Source organism: Phaseolus vulgaris, chromosome 4 (assembly GCF_051622355.1).
Source record: "Phaseolus vulgaris cultivar YP4 chromosome 4, ASM5162235v1, whole genome shotgun sequence".
In the NCBI taxonomy this organism is placed as follows: domain Eukaryota; kingdom Viridiplantae; phylum Streptophyta; class Magnoliopsida; order Fabales; family Fabaceae; genus Phaseolus; species Phaseolus vulgaris.
The window spans coordinates 8470633-8485916 of NC_143501.1; the positions used below are offsets into that span (position 1 = coordinate 8470633).

A 15284-nucleotide genomic window follows, 5' to 3' on the forward strand; every position below is an offset into this window, starting at 1 on the left:
TTAACGCAATTGTCTTAACACGTGTAAAATGTTCATTTTTTAGCCCACACAACACCGACACAAATTTATCCTTAATGTCAGTTTTTTTACCTTTGAGATTGTTGTTAACCTACTCTAACTTGCAGTTTTCCTGCAGTGAAATAAGAATTTTTTTTACTTCGAAAGCATAATCTAAATTGAGTACATTTATTCCTTAACACAGATAAATAACTCCTACTCCATACATGCTTTACAAATTTATCACTATGATGTTATCAAGTATGGATGCCTGCCATTATCTTTGGGTCTTTTAATGGGAAAACTTATTGAATTTACGATAGTAATGATCTCTTGGTCTCTTATTGGGAAAGCTTATTGAATTTACGATATCGATACTCAGCAAAGGTTTTTGTTGAAAACATAGGTGGGTTGTGATCATTAATGAGAGAAGGAATAGGTCCTATCACAGCTTCATGTGGAGGCACAACAAATACTGCCCAGGACATGCGCATTTGTTCCTTGTTCACCAAGCTTCTATGTAGAACACTTTTATATCTTCCGTTACTTAACACCTATCACAAGAATAAGAAAAAATAAAATAATATTAAGAAAATGAAATTTAAGTTTAACTTAATTTATAAAAAATAATAAGATAAGTTTTTCACTCATTTATATATTGCATAGATATGATATCTTCAACATTCTTCTCACATCAAATACATTGAACATTCACACCAAAAACATCAAATATAAGAATATAGTGACCCAGATGACACAATATATCTAACTAATTTATACTAAGATAGACTCTTAATAAGTATAATACCATATTAAAATAATAAAATTTAAATATAAGTCAATCCTACAAAATTAGTTCAATGTAATAAAATTTATATTTACTTATATTATAATTTATTTATATCCTAATTGATGTTACATCTCAAAAAATAAAAATAAAAATTAAACATTTTTATTTAGAATTATAAATGTTAATTATATAAATGTTTAACACACTTTTATATTATTATTGAAGGGAACATATATTCCATCACCACCGTGTCTTTATTATCACTTTATTAAATATTTATTTATCTGTTATTTAAAAATTTGATAATATTTTCTCAATTATACTCTAAAAGAGAAAAGTGAAAGTGTAGTGATTGAATTATCAAAGTAATATATACATGGATGAATGACATATTAAAAAAATGTCACGCTAGTTTAAAGACAAAGAAAAAAAAAAGTTAAAATAGATGAAAAATAAATAAAAATTTAAAATATCTATTTAAAGAAAAAAGAATAAAATGAAAAAATATAAATAACAAAATAGATAATCATACAATAAATCATATAAAATGTTAAATAAGTCTTTTATATCTAAAAATTTGCACATTAAAACTAGCATCACCAAAACATTTGTTATTTGTAATATTTAATTTAATTACATTTCAATTAACAAAATTTCTCAGTATTTCATGTGCGTATATATAGCAACTCTATTAAGTTAAAAGTAAGCATATTTCTGTGACACTAATAAATTAATATATTATTAAAGATAGAGATTAAAAATATTTTAAAAACATAATTTTAAAATATGTCGGCATAAAATCTCTTAATTTTTTTTTCTGTAAAAAATTACCAAGATAATTCGGCACCAATAAATTCACATAAAAACACCAAAACATCACTAACAACCAACCAAAATCCTTAAAACAATAGACTTCAGAATCTTATTTATTATATATTACTCTCCAACCTCATTTCTACTTAATGTGGGATCTAACTCAGACTTAAAATTCTAACAAAACCTTAATTATTCTAACAAAACTTTTTCTTCATCATCAAAGTAGTTCCATTGATTTTATCATCTTTACTTTTCACTTCCCAAAACAACATAAATAGTTTACCTCTAGTTGATCACCAACATGAACCAAGAGTGCATCCTGCAAGTAATTGACTGCAATCCAGTTATTGTCCTTCCAAACTTGCAGACCTGGAACTTCATTAGGAACAAGTAGGGTTAGGGCACTCATGTCAGTGTGAGGCTCAACACCCAAAGCCAAATGTGGTTGTGGGCATGGTGGATACATATTTATCTTCATTTCAAGTTCTATCATTTCACCTCCCAACTTGGACTTCAAAGTCTTTCTCTCCAACCCTAACCCTTCAGATAGAACCTCCAAAACCTTCTCTGTTACCCTTAACATCTCCTTCTTGTAATTTTCTGTCACTTCCCTGTCACACACACATCATACCTTAATTAGTACCTACAAATAGATACACAGTTTATGTTGACATGGTTTTTATTTTTTTTATTGACAAAGAATAAAAATAAATTAAGAGGGACACTTCAACCGTGTTTCAACCCTTATACAAGATTCAAATCAAACCAGAAAAAGATTAAGAGTGTTCTAACCCTAGATTCAAATCAAACCAGAGAAAGGTAGTTATGACAGTAAAACCAAACCAAACCAGCAGAGAAAGGTAGTCATGACAGCAAAACCTAACCAAACCAAACCAGCAGAGAAAGGTAGTCATGACAGCAAAACCAAATCAAACCAGAAGAATCTAAATTGGTTATTTACATGGTTTTCATAATTTCATCAGTGTAGAATATTAATCTCTTTAGTTTAATTATATATTTCATCTTCTAGTTTTTCAAAACCAAACAATTTTAATTGCATATTAATATATAATTTAATTACTAAAATATGGTAATACATTTTCAGTGGCAATAAATGTTTTTTAACAATAAGAAACTCTTACCATGCCATTAAGGATATTAAATTACTTACCATTGTCATGATAAGTTAGCATTTGCTTCTGTTTAAGTGTATAATAGATTATGAACCCATTTATCTATTATTTTTTATATAGTTAATTTTTTTTAATTAATATGTATATTTTCATTATAAAAAATTAAAATAATAAATTGAATTAAACTATTTACATTTTAATATTATTATTTAAAATATGATTTTTATTTATTAAGATTTTATAATAATTTTATAATATTATTATTCTAAAATATAATTTTTATTCATTAATATTTTATTTTTGATTGAAACTTATTTCAATTGAATTTATATTTTTTAAAATTACTTTTTACATTAAATTATTTTTATTGTATTACAGAAATCAAGTAGACTATAAACTTTTCACCTATCTCTCTTTTCTTTCTCTTAATTCAACCATCCACACTCTCTATTCTCTTTCTCATCCTTTTTTCTCTCTCTCCTCTTAATTCAAATACACATAATTATATTAGCACTTAATTATAGTTGTTTATGTTTTATAGTCTGAAAGATCAAATTAGAAATTAAATATTCACATTTATTAAAATATGTAGATTCACAAAACTTAACCAAAAGTACATTTAGGCATACATTTGATGAAGTAGCAAGAATTTCCATCCATTTTATGTAAAATTTTAAAAATATTATCTGGTATTATCTTAATGGATTCTTTAGATATTATATTAGAGATGAAAAAAAAAATTATGCACTCAATAAAAATAAATAAAATTTTGAAAATATTTCAATTAAAGATGATTTTTCTAAAACATGTTTGTCATATTAATATTTTGTATATATGGACATAGTGTTTATAAGTACCAACAACAAACCTCAATGCATAAATGGCTTAACTTTCAACTTAATTTCTTTTCACTGTCTTTAAACTTGCTAATTGACTGTTTCTTGTGAATGACTCACATTTAATACACATTGGTAACATTTTCATTATGCTATATTAACTGGCTAAATAAAAATAAAAAAACTCCAATGTGCAATAACTACATTGATTTTTGCATGTTTGATATGAAATTTAAAATCTTAAATGCATAGGTTCAATATGACCCTTTTATGTTTTTGTTGGTAGTAATGCATTGTAAATAAGGAATCATCTAAGAATTTTTGTAAAATCGGTTTACTAGCAATCTTTATATACGAAATGAATTTTTCAAGTGTTTTTTTTTTATGTTTTTGTTGGTAGTAGAATGCATGGTGCATAAGGAATCATCAACTAGTTTAAATTTTTTATAAAATCTGTCTATTAGACTATAAATATCATTAAAAAATCATTAAATAATAACTAAATTTAGATTAAAAAATAATTAAACACTCTATTTACTAAATTATATATTATTTTAAAAATTAAAAAAAATATTCATATCTAAAGTAACTTCTATTATTAATAAAAATTTATAAAATAATTTTTAAATTAATATATAAATTAGCTACCAAGGTTTTAGTTACTAATATTTTAGATTCTAAGTTAATCCTTAAAAGACTAATAGAGACTAATTTAGAATATAAAGTAGTAAGTAGTAAAATCTTGGTAACTAATTTGGACTAAGTTGTTGGATTCCTTGATAGATAATTTGATTTATGTATTGACATCCTGTTGTTTTTAAAGAAGTTTGAATTATCATATATATGTGTAGAATATGTCTATGTTTTAGCATTTGATCTGGAAACCTCATTTCTCTAGCATAGAAAATTTTTGTACATGGGTTGGAGTACCCCTAGTATTCCTATTTATTAAATTTTTATTGCTGATTGAAAAAAATTTGGTAACTAATGATTTTAGATAGCAATTTAGAAACTATTTTAAATTTTTTATTAATAATAAAAACTATTTTGAATACCAATATTTTTTTTTAATTTATAAAATAGTTTTTAACTTAGTCAAATAATAATTAATTATTTTGGTCTCTAAAATCAATTTTTATTTAATAATTTGTTTGTAGTGTAGTAATTTTTGTATCCAGAAACATCTTTAGATTTTTCATTTTATTTATTTTATTCTTTACCAAAAATAAAAAGTAAAGAAAGAAAGTATTTGAAATAACAGTTGTTATGAGTTCATGTTTAATTTAATCCCACCTAAAACCAAAAATCTATAGCATAGTTTTGTTTTCACAAACACCAATGCAAAATGAATATATAGCATGGATGATATATAGATATACCTGTAGGAAGAAGGGTGTTTAGGCCACATGTGATAGTTGACCTTAGAAGGAGGGGCCATGAGATGAAAAAAGTAATCAACCCACTCCAACTTTTCCTCAAGGTTTTTGGTCATTCTTGTGCCATACCCATCAAACTTCCCATTGGAAGGGTCATTTGCATAACCCTCTTTCTCCTCTTGAGGTAGGGCAAAGAACTCCTTGCCAACCTTCTGCAAATTTTGGATCAGTTTTTCTGATATACTGTGGTGAGTTATTTGGAAAAATCCCCATTCAGATGCAGCTTCTGCTATTTCCTTCACCAAAACATGGTGTGGCTGAGACAGTGAGATGAGAGGCACAGTGACACCTTCTATGGCTTTGCTGTTCTCTGGCCTCTCACTTGCAGAACGGATGAACTGTGGTGGAACCTCCTTCAGCTCCTCCAAAGCCAAGCTCTGTATTCTTTTTACTTCCATTAGCAACTTTTTTCAACATGCATACACAATAACAATGGAGTTATGTGTATATATATATATATATATATATATATATATATATATATATATATATATATATATATATATATATATATATATATATATATATATATATATATATATAAAGATGTTTTCACCATCAACCAACCCTTTTAACAATCAACCAAATCTAACTATCACTATAAAAAAAATAATAAATCATAATATGAAGGTTATTAAAAATGGTATAATTAGCTATATCAGTTCAATTTAACAATCATTTACTTCTTACTATAATCTTTGATTTTTCTTTATCTTTATAGCATGTATATATATAATGATTTTGTATAAATAAGTATGGTTTTTAGTTTGGAAGTTATAAATGATGAAAAGTTAACTTATGTTTGAGTATGTTTAAGAAATCAGTTTCTTTTAACAAGCAATTACTTCTATGAATAAATTAAGTAGTTATGTTTGGAACAAGAAAACTATCAGTATTTAATTAGAGAGATATTTATTATTTACGTTTTAGTCTTTATTTTTTTAGGGCAAAACGCAAATAGTTTTTGAAGTTATCAAATATACAATTATGAGACTCCTTGAATTCAGATTATATTTATAAATCATTGAATAAATTTATGTAGAGATTGTATGAAATACTATTAAAATATTTGTGAAATTACATATACATTTCATTTTAGTTTTCCTAATTTTATTAATATATTACATGAATATAGTGTAAATGTGATGCCCTAGATGATGTCAACTATCTACAAACAAAAGCATGATTACGAAACTAAATTCATGATAAAACCCTATAAAAAAACCATTAAAGTATTATAAATAGGATGAGGTATATCATCTTCAATTATTTTACTTATTTATTACACTTTTAATATGTTATATGTCATTTGAACAGTGGAGTGTCTTCAGTTAAAAAACAAAAAGAAAAAAAAAATCCTCTCAATAGTCTCAAGAGAGTTAACGAAATATTAAAAAAAATATCATGATAATTTATTTTAAAAGACCATTCTAAAAATAAATGTAATAATAAAATTATTTATGTAATTTCTTTTGATCTATCTCGTCTTAAAATAATGGCATCTATAAAAAATACCACAATGCTAAAATACTTTATTAGTATGCATATAAAATTTTATATTAATTCAATATTTTTTGCTATTTAATTTATATTATATATTTTTTAAAATATACTAAAATATGAATTATTTAATTTTTTTTATTAATTTTTATTTTTGATAAAAGTTTACATAAATATTTATAACTTAAATAATCGACACATTTATTTTTTATTTAAAATTATTAATAATATAATAGTTCATAAAAGTTACAATTTTGTATAATTTGATCTCTTCATACATTCAAAGAAAATATAACATAGTAGAAAATACATTAGTTTATCTAAAATAAAAATTAAAAATTTAAATTTAAAAATTTAAATTTAAATTAATTTATTCAAACAAAGTAATCTGAAAATATAAAAAAAAAATCAAAATAATTTAAATTTCAAGCATTTTAAATTTTAAAAAATTTGAAAATTCTCTTACATTCCAACCACAAGGTTAAAAAGATGAAATCCTAATTTTTAATAGGATAGATATTAAGTAGGTTTTATATTAAAGTTAATTGAGTGCTAAACCACTTAATGTAATTACATGTTTACATGCAAACTCAAAGATAACATTGATAAAATCTATTTCTTTAATCCAAGAAAGCTTAAATAAATAACATGGCTGCAGTAATCCATTATTAATAACAGTCTTATATAACTAAATAAATGTTTAATAACCTACAAAATAAACAATTACCATTGTTATGAACTACAACATATTTGTTAGTATTTAGATAACCCATTAGTGAATTATAGTTGTTTAATTTATAAAATCTATATTTAATTTTAAATTAAACTGTGTGAGTATATTTAAAAAATAAGAATATTTTAGCAATAATTACTTTCATGAATAAATAGTTTTGGTGGTTCCTTTTTAGAAATAACAATAGACAATACAAAAAATATATGCATGCTTTTTACAATGAAGCTTGTGTTCCTCATATCCAATTATAGTTTTATTATGAGGCCTTTTGATTTTTTTTATAAGAAGATTAAAAGACTTTTCACTTATAGTAAATTTGAATATGACTTTTTTTTGAAGAAAGTGCTTTTAGGTCAAAACATTCTTCAAGACTTTCAATTTCTAAAGTGACTTCATTCTTTAACTTTATCAAACTTTGTGCTTTGACAAGTCTCTTTCTTATATTTTTGTTCTCTTTGCACAATTTTTTTATTTTCGTTCTTGAGTTTTAAACTTTCTTTTGATAATATCATTTGATGTTTCAAACTTGGTTTTCTAAGGCTCAAGCTTCGTAGAAACGTTTTTAATTTTAAGACATTTAAAAGCATGAAATATTTTGAAAGTATTGGAAATAACTTCATAATATGCTTTTAGTGATAGAATGTATCTCAATAAAATCTATCTTAAATCAAAGTCATTAATCATTATATTTTTCATGACACCAACATGAGCTTCTTCTTTCTTATCTTTTGATTCAAAGATCAAGATTTTCCTATTTAAACATGAAGTTTTTCTTTTATACAGAGTAAGATATTGTATCTTCTCAATAATCAACCCAAAGATTAGCTTTGATGTCACTACAATAATAGACCAAATTTAGAAAGAGAGCTTGAACATAACAACATTTTCTTTTTCTTATACATTGTAATATACATAAAATTTCTAGAATTTACATTCGTAGTTTAAGTTGAATGTGTTCGTTCTAAATTTTGTATTCTATAATAAGCAATTTATATTTTTGAAATCGTTTTACAACAGTTAATAGGAAAACCATTATAATTTTAAAAAAAGATGGGTTGGTTGATCATTCATCTATAAATTATATAAACAGTGACTAAACAGACTAAACCGGAAGAAAACAAATGTAACCAGCATTACACATCTGAAGCTCTGATAATTACAATTATAGTATAATTATGAACAAAGGTGGATTACCGTCAATAGTTGCTGAAATGGTGAAGTTCAGTCCCAGCCAGATCACAAAATAAACATCAAGAAATCTAACTAATGTCTCTCAATTCCAGTACTGCAATTGCTGGATCAGGGCAGAATATACCGGGGACTAAAATTGCAAGGCACTACTCCACTTTTGCTCCCACAAAGCATTAAATAATTCCACGTTCAACGACTTCCTACCAATGAATTTCTATATGAAAGGAACGGCACAAAACAATCCTATGCAAAAGGATTTCCCCCAAATGAAGCAACTGGTTCTGGTGTCTGGATGTTCCTGTAAATATGCATGCAACTCAGTCAATACAGCACTTCTTTTGACAACATAGAGATAAAAAAAAAGACCACATTGTAATGTACTGCTGTACCAAAACAAATTATGAAACATGCTCAACAGAACTATTAAAGATGGAACTTAGGATAAAAAGAATCTTATGTTGCTTAATGAAGATGTTCATTCAGTACACCACCAAGCAGCCAACTATCAATATGGAATTCGATCGTATCTAAAAAAAGGTGATTAGTGCATAAGCTTGTCGACCCAACCCAGGTGTAGGTCTTTCTGTATCATTTACTTGCCTGACACCTTGGTGAGTATCGTAGTGTTCTATTGATGAATTAATAGTGCACCACTGATCACTAATGATTACAGTTACAGCTAAGAAACAGATGCCAAATATTTCCAGTCTTGGTAGAAAGAATGATATCCACAAGCAAAAAACACATATAACTTCAATGGCTCGAAACCAAAAAAATCCAAAAAGAAAAAAGAAAAGCAGAGGAGAAAAGGACCATGTATTCAACTTACTGTATTTGAGAGCCAGGTGATTGCACAGCCATGAATGACAAACCACCTAAATCAAATTATCAACAAATGAAAAATAGTTAATGCAGTAAGAAAATTGCATTAAAACAATTATTTGAATTGCATTTACAAGAGTAATATAGAAAACATACTGGATGATTCAAAACAGTAAAGAAAATGGAAGTAGGCAAGACTAAAATATTTGATTAGACAAATAATGTTTTAATTTTCACTAGATGTTTTCAAGCACTACCTTCTCCTGAAGAGGAAATATAAGGGGTCACTGTGTTTTTAGGAAGCCAAGATTCAGCTATACCACTATGGAAGGAGGTTGGAAACAGGGCATCTGGCAGTGCATCTTGCAAAGAGCTCATATCAAGAAACTGAAATTGAAACACAAGTGACGTGTTAGATATAATAGGTGACTGAAGGTAAGTCACAATCTCACTGTCTTCTATATCTCATGATTCGCATTGCCATATTTGTATCTTTTCCATAGGAAGTAACTCCAGAGTATTAGAATCCATGCAACAAAAACAAACTAAAACCCTTTAGATTTTTTGAGGTGTGAGGTGGAATTTCAAAAGGTTTTAACTGAAGGTGTTTCAATTCAGAACATTCAAACGAACCAAATAGAAAGGCTGCAAGTTAAAATTCTGAATTTAAAATCACATGCTAGGAACCTTGAAGAGAGAGATCCGAGGAACTATCACCAATGAGTTAAAATTTTGCAGCAGTATCACTAGGAACCAGTTTAATGAGGCAATACTAGAAATATTAAATAGATCAACAGCTAGCTATTCACTATTCATGACATACCATATTGTTGTGATCTACATCAGATTCATGAGGATAATCAAATGGATTAGTTGATTTACATTTCATTCCAATAGGTTCAGTGTCTCCCTGAAAGAAGAAATAATATTAAAGACTATTTAAAACCTATCACTTTATTGAATATAAGAAATTTTCAGTCAGTCTAAGAGAACAAACCATTGGAGGGAGCATGGGTGGGGGAAATGCTGAGCCACTGACAAGCGATGGGATGTCATGATTATCAAATCCACCAACAGGGGCTATGCCTTTAACGCCATCACTTTTGGACCCCTGATTTTGTAAAAAGAAAAAGGTGGGCGAGTGAATAAAATAGGAGAGGTTGTGAATTTTACAAGGTCATAAGGTAATTAAGGATGCGTGTAACAACCTCAGACTCTCTTAATCCCAAAATTTGATTATCAGCTGTGGGACAATTGTGAAATTGTAATCCTTGACTAAGGGCATCCACAGGATGATGGCCACCAGAATCTTCAAATGCATTCCATGGCTATACAAAGTACAAACAACACATGAAACCTTATACAAGCTTTCGATATACTCCATAAGATCTTTAAATTTAACCAGGAACAAATGCAAAGGGTGTCCATTAACTTATTCATTTCAGAACAGACACAACATACACAACATGCAATCTATTCTATAATATCTTGAAATTTCTCCACAAATAAAAGCAAGGAACACAAATTTCAAATGGAGTATTTCACAAGAACACAAAACCAACCATTGACCAAACATTCTTGTACTTACTTGAGTGTTTGTTGACATAGCAGAAACTTGTTCTTCTCCATTCCACACACCATCATGCCACAAATTAGATGTAAGTGAAGAATGTATACCGACACTAGAAAATTCAAAAGATGGCCATTGTGTGTTTGCATTTGAGGTGGGAAATGGATCAAATCCTTCTTGTAAAGATTTAGAACTTGAGGGTACAGTGGCTGGAATTTCCACTTGTGCTGTAGATGAGGTGCTCTGAGGCACATCAAAAGTTGCCCATCCTTCATTTTTAGGGACAGATAAATCCAGTGCCTTTTCATTTGAGTTTACAGTAGAAGGCTCCTCAGAGAGATTGGCAAAAAAATCAACAGATGCAAGTTGGGATGCTTGAGTAAGTTGATTCTCATTGAAAAATGGAACTGCAGATGAAAAAGATGATTGAAACAGATCCACTGTTGGAGCGTGGTATGCTGTTGCTGATTCCAGTGGTGCCTTGGAGAGGTCCATGCTAACAGATCTTGTAGGACCAGGTGGTCGTGGAATGCCAAATGCTTTATTCTGAAGTGGTTCTGAAGGTTGAACTGGTTCAGAGAAAAAATCAACTAAACTGCCAGAGTTATAAGATCTCAAGGACGAAAATCTGTTGTCTGCTGATTGTGCAGATGCAGTTCTCTGGGGTATGAGTGCAAAATAATGTCATGAAAGTAGAAAACACCCGATCAGCATGCTACAGAAATAAGGCCACAACACAAGCACTTGGAAAGTGAAATAAACACGATCATTAGAAGAAAATGCTTATTCACCAAGGACTTTGAATCAATGTTTTAAATCCCTGATTACAGCGTGTAGTGATCAGCTCTACAAATGCTTCAGTAAGATAGTATCCGGTAGTAGAAGTATCCTTGAAAGGAATTATCAATCATCGTCTACTAAATTCAAGCCTTTATTGTTGTCACTATTACTAGATCTATAGATTTCATTTTGAAATTAAAATCCAAAAAATAGCCAGACAAAAAAGCCATAACATCTTTGTTCAGAGGTCTTGTTTCAAATCAACACATTGCACCTCTATAGCACCAGAGTGTCAGCAACTGAGCCAGCTATTTGATCTTCTAGAGCAGCTACACTAAATTGCTCTGTGTGTGCTATGTAAATCCAAGTTTGAAGAATGCTCAAGCTAAGCTCTTGGTTATTTTAGAAAGGTGGTATTTGAATGCTTGGACTTCACACAAGAGATAGTAATGCAGAACACCACATCTCAACATTTTAATAGATCTTCTCTGAATAGTGCTGACTGATTAAGAAATCCATTATTAACAAGAAAATCAGACTCAATTTTCTGTGTACTTGATTTGTTATCCTTCTGGCCTGAATTATGTGACTATCGCTAGAGATCAGAAAATATATTGCTGCACTAGTAATTTTTTTAATCTTTCCTATTTCATATTCATATATTTGTACCATATTACCACAATGATAACTTTAGATACGTAATTTTACCTGATAATAATTTTCATCCTAAACTAGAAACAGCTTGCAAGCCATATTTTATTTGATTCCTACAGGAAAAGCCAAATATTCTACTGATAATATTCCAATAATTTAATACCTGCGGAGGAAGAATTCCATCTGCATCTCTCTTGGCATTAACATTAGTTTCCAGAGATGCATTTCTTGCTTGGGACCACACATCTTCACTCGAACTGGAACCAGAACGCCTTTGATAGGATGGACTGCTAATCTTGATATCTTTATAGAAATTGGGAGACTGAACATCAGATTTGAATTGTTCGCCACCACTAGACACAGAAAAGTCAGAAATTCTTGGACCAGATCCTTCATTTGCAAATCTGTCATCATATGCATGATCACTGAAGCGGCCAGGACTATAAATAATACTAGAAATCTTCCCTTCATATCGAGCTTTATCTGAACCAGGCTTCCTGGTAAGCACAGCTGCTTGTTTTCCATACTTCCTATCCTCATATTGATAATCATATGGAGGACTTTGAGAATATGAATGATAAGAACTGGCGCGCCTAATCTCATCTTGATGAATCCCATGGCTCTACAGTTAATTGCAGATATAAATGTTCAGCATTAAACCAAACGGTTAAACTAACTTGTTGGACTACAAGGATAGTTAATGTAATTAATTATGTAAAGCTGATTACCTTAATCATTGCTAAGGCATCGTTTACTTCATTAATTCACAAATTTAAGTTTCATTAAACAATTATATGCAGAAATTAGAATGCTAAAAAAATATCAGTGTGATTGATCATCTTATTCATTTATTTATTTATGAAAACTGAATTAAATAGAATATTAATATTATTATATGTATTTAGAACAAGTGAAGCACACAAAAATATCATAAACCACAAAATATTTCTAGAAACCCAATACATCTTTTGCAGGGGAAGAATAGCATACCAGATAAAAGAATAAGCAATACACTCATAAGAAAAAAAATTATTCAGAGAAAAAAATCAGTATCTAAGTATATATTGCCTGTGCATCTCTTGGAGGCTTTTCTGAAGACTTCACTGCAGCATATCTTCCATCCACATATACACTCCTTATAAATTCCCTTATTTTATCAACATTGCTGCAAAATGCATGAGATCATAATGTCACACAATAAGTAATACATATTAATACAGGTAAATAAAAGGTAACTTTAATAGCTTTAACCGCAAACCGTGTAATAATTATACCTGTTATCTGGCAACCGCTGCCTTTGAAAGTCCCAATTTTTCAAATATATTTCCCTTGCACGCTAAATCAAAGAGCCACAGTTAAATCTTATTTAAGAATATGAAATATAGGTAGCATCAACTGTCAAAAGAAGAAATTTCAACCTTTTACCTGGTTACCTCCACTTTGAAGAGCATCGACTTCTTGTGAAGTGAACTTTGCCATCGAGACGGACTTCACACGATGAGTAAACTCACGACTGCAGGACATGAAAATAAACAGGTGCTTTTAAGAAATACGAGGATTTCATTATTTTCTATGATTTCAACTCATGTTAAAATTCAAAAGTAAAGCAGAAATTTATAACAAGACCAGTTTCGAGTTAAAGATTCTCTCAAATTATTATGAACTACTGCAGAACACATAGTTTCATTTTTATTAAAAAAACAGAAAGAAACTTAGTAAAGTTAACGAAATAATGCATGTTCATGATTATTTTCCTCCACAAGAGTATCTAACATTCAATGACATTGCAAACATGTTCTGACTTAAAAGTACATATATAAAATAAAAATTAGCTTAAACTTGACACCAAGGCTCATTTTTTTTTTCTGAATCAAAATCCCCATCTCCTTCGATCATTGAGGAGTTGACAAGGAAATCAAAGGGGAGAGATATAAACATGAGTTAATAAAGTGAAAAGGAACTCACTGTATTCCACTGCATGTGGTGCAAATGAAAGTCCAAAAACTTGTACATACATATTGTGGTCCCTGTACAAATAATGGGGATCCATTAGCTGGAAATCATCTCATAACAATGACAAAAAGTTCACAAGTCCTTTCATCAACTACTCTAGTAATTAAGAGTAAACCAGCATCGTACAACAAACCCAGAAAAAGAAAAAAAAATAAAATTTGAAGTCCTATTTCTTAATAATAACCTTATGCACATAAGACTAAATTTTGTCTGAACTCTAAATCAAAGTAATCCTGGGAATCCGAAGAGAAAAATGGACTTTAAAATTTTTAAACAAAATATCAATATTAAATTCTAGAAAAACGTGTCCAATCCTTCCAAGTTCTCTACAACTATCCCCACTTCAATTCAAAGACTTAAGATTTTTTCATGTTCGAAATAGTCATAAAAGTCAAAGCCCAAAACCTTAGAAACTACAACACAGTTTCACTAAACCAATGAGAAAAACGAAAATCAAATTCAAAAAAGGAGTTGAATTTACCAAGCTGTTGCAGTTGATACATCTTCGATTAGGTGGAAGCTTCATGAGACCTCTGATAATTTTCTCGTTCTTCTCTTCTTCCTTTCTGCTCCCCATCACCAAACCCCAAATCAGAAACAAATAAACCCTAGAAACTGCAATCGAAGTCACAGGAGAAAAAAAATGGAGAATATTCAAACTTCGGAAACAGAGAACAGAAATTTTCCAGTGTTCGATCTAGGGTTTTGGGGTTCCTGAATTGGGGAAAGGTAGAAGGCGAAGAACCCAAAAACCCTTTGGTTCACAAAAAAATGGATGATTCAGGGAACAGGAAAATACAAATAATAGAAACTTTGTTTTGTCACATTTTTTAAATTTAAATTTTGTCGGGAATTTTTACATGAACGTTACCAATCATTTTATTTTGACATAAAGTGATAAACCTTATTATTTTTATTTTCTTTTTCTTTTTTATCTGATAAGCCATAATATATTATTGTACATAGCTCAATAACAAAAAGGCCAATCATCGAATTTCATAAATGACATTAAT

At 28.9% G+C, this 15284-nt stretch overlaps 2 protein-coding genes across 2 annotated transcripts; both read right to left on the minus strand.

Annotated features, from left to right (window-relative positions):
• Window positions 1-338: 338 nt before the first annotated feature.
• LOC137836405 (flavonol synthase/flavanone 3-hydroxylase) lies at window positions 339-5406 on the minus strand. Its single transcript, XM_068645129.2, has 3 exons — window positions 4952-5406; window positions 1887-2214; window positions 339-551 (listed from the first exon to the last, which is right to left on the minus strand). Exons 1-3 carry the CDS (start codon window positions 5404-5406, stop codon window positions 339-341), a joined length of 996 nt encoding a protein of 331 aa, XP_068501230.1.
• A 2938-nt stretch (window positions 5407-8344) lies between these two features.
• Window positions 8345-15133, minus strand: ZIGA4 (ARF GAP-like zinc finger-containing protein ZIGA4). Its single transcript, XM_068645967.1, has 13 exons — window positions 14753-15133; window positions 14224-14285; window positions 13684-13771; window positions 13533-13594; window positions 13327-13423; window positions 12422-12880; window positions 10843-11484; window positions 10463-10582; window positions 10252-10365; window positions 10078-10164; window positions 9512-9641; window positions 9262-9307; window positions 8345-8730 (listed from the first exon to the last, which is right to left on the minus strand). The coding sequence occupies exons 1-13, from the start codon at window positions 14846-14848 to the stop codon at window positions 8676-8678; spliced, it is 2058 nt and encodes a 685-aa protein (XP_068502068.1). The 5' UTR covers window positions 14849-15133; the 3' UTR covers window positions 8345-8675.
• Between the last annotated feature and the right edge of the window lie 151 nt (window positions 15134-15284).

Bases quoted from the DNA above. Each gene is read 5' to 3' on its own strand.
- LOC137836405 (XM_068645129.2), bottom strand. From the start codon at position 5,406: ATGGAAGTAAAAAGAATACAGAGCTTGGCTTTGGAGGAGCTGAAGGAG. The intron at 2,215-4,951 runs GTATATCTATAT...TGTGTGTGACAG, and splicing joins AAACACCCTTCTTCCTACAG to GGAAGTGACAGAAAATTACA. The intron at 552-1,886 runs GTAAACTATTTA...TTCTTGTGATAG, and splicing joins ATGTTGGTGATCAACTAGAG to GTGTTAAGTAACGGAAGATA.
- ZIGA4 (XM_068645967.1), bottom strand. From the start codon at position 14,848: ATGGGGAGCAGAAAGGAAGAAGAGAAGAACGAGAAAATTATCAGAGGT. The intron at 10,165-10,251 runs GTTTGTTCTCTT...TTCTTCTTTCAG, and splicing joins CACCCATGCTCCCTCCAATG to GGAGACACTGAACCTATTGG. The intron at 9,308-9,511 runs GTAGTGCTTGAA...AATTTGATTTAG, and splicing joins TATTTCCTCTTCAGGAGAAG to GTGGTTTGTCATTCATGGCT.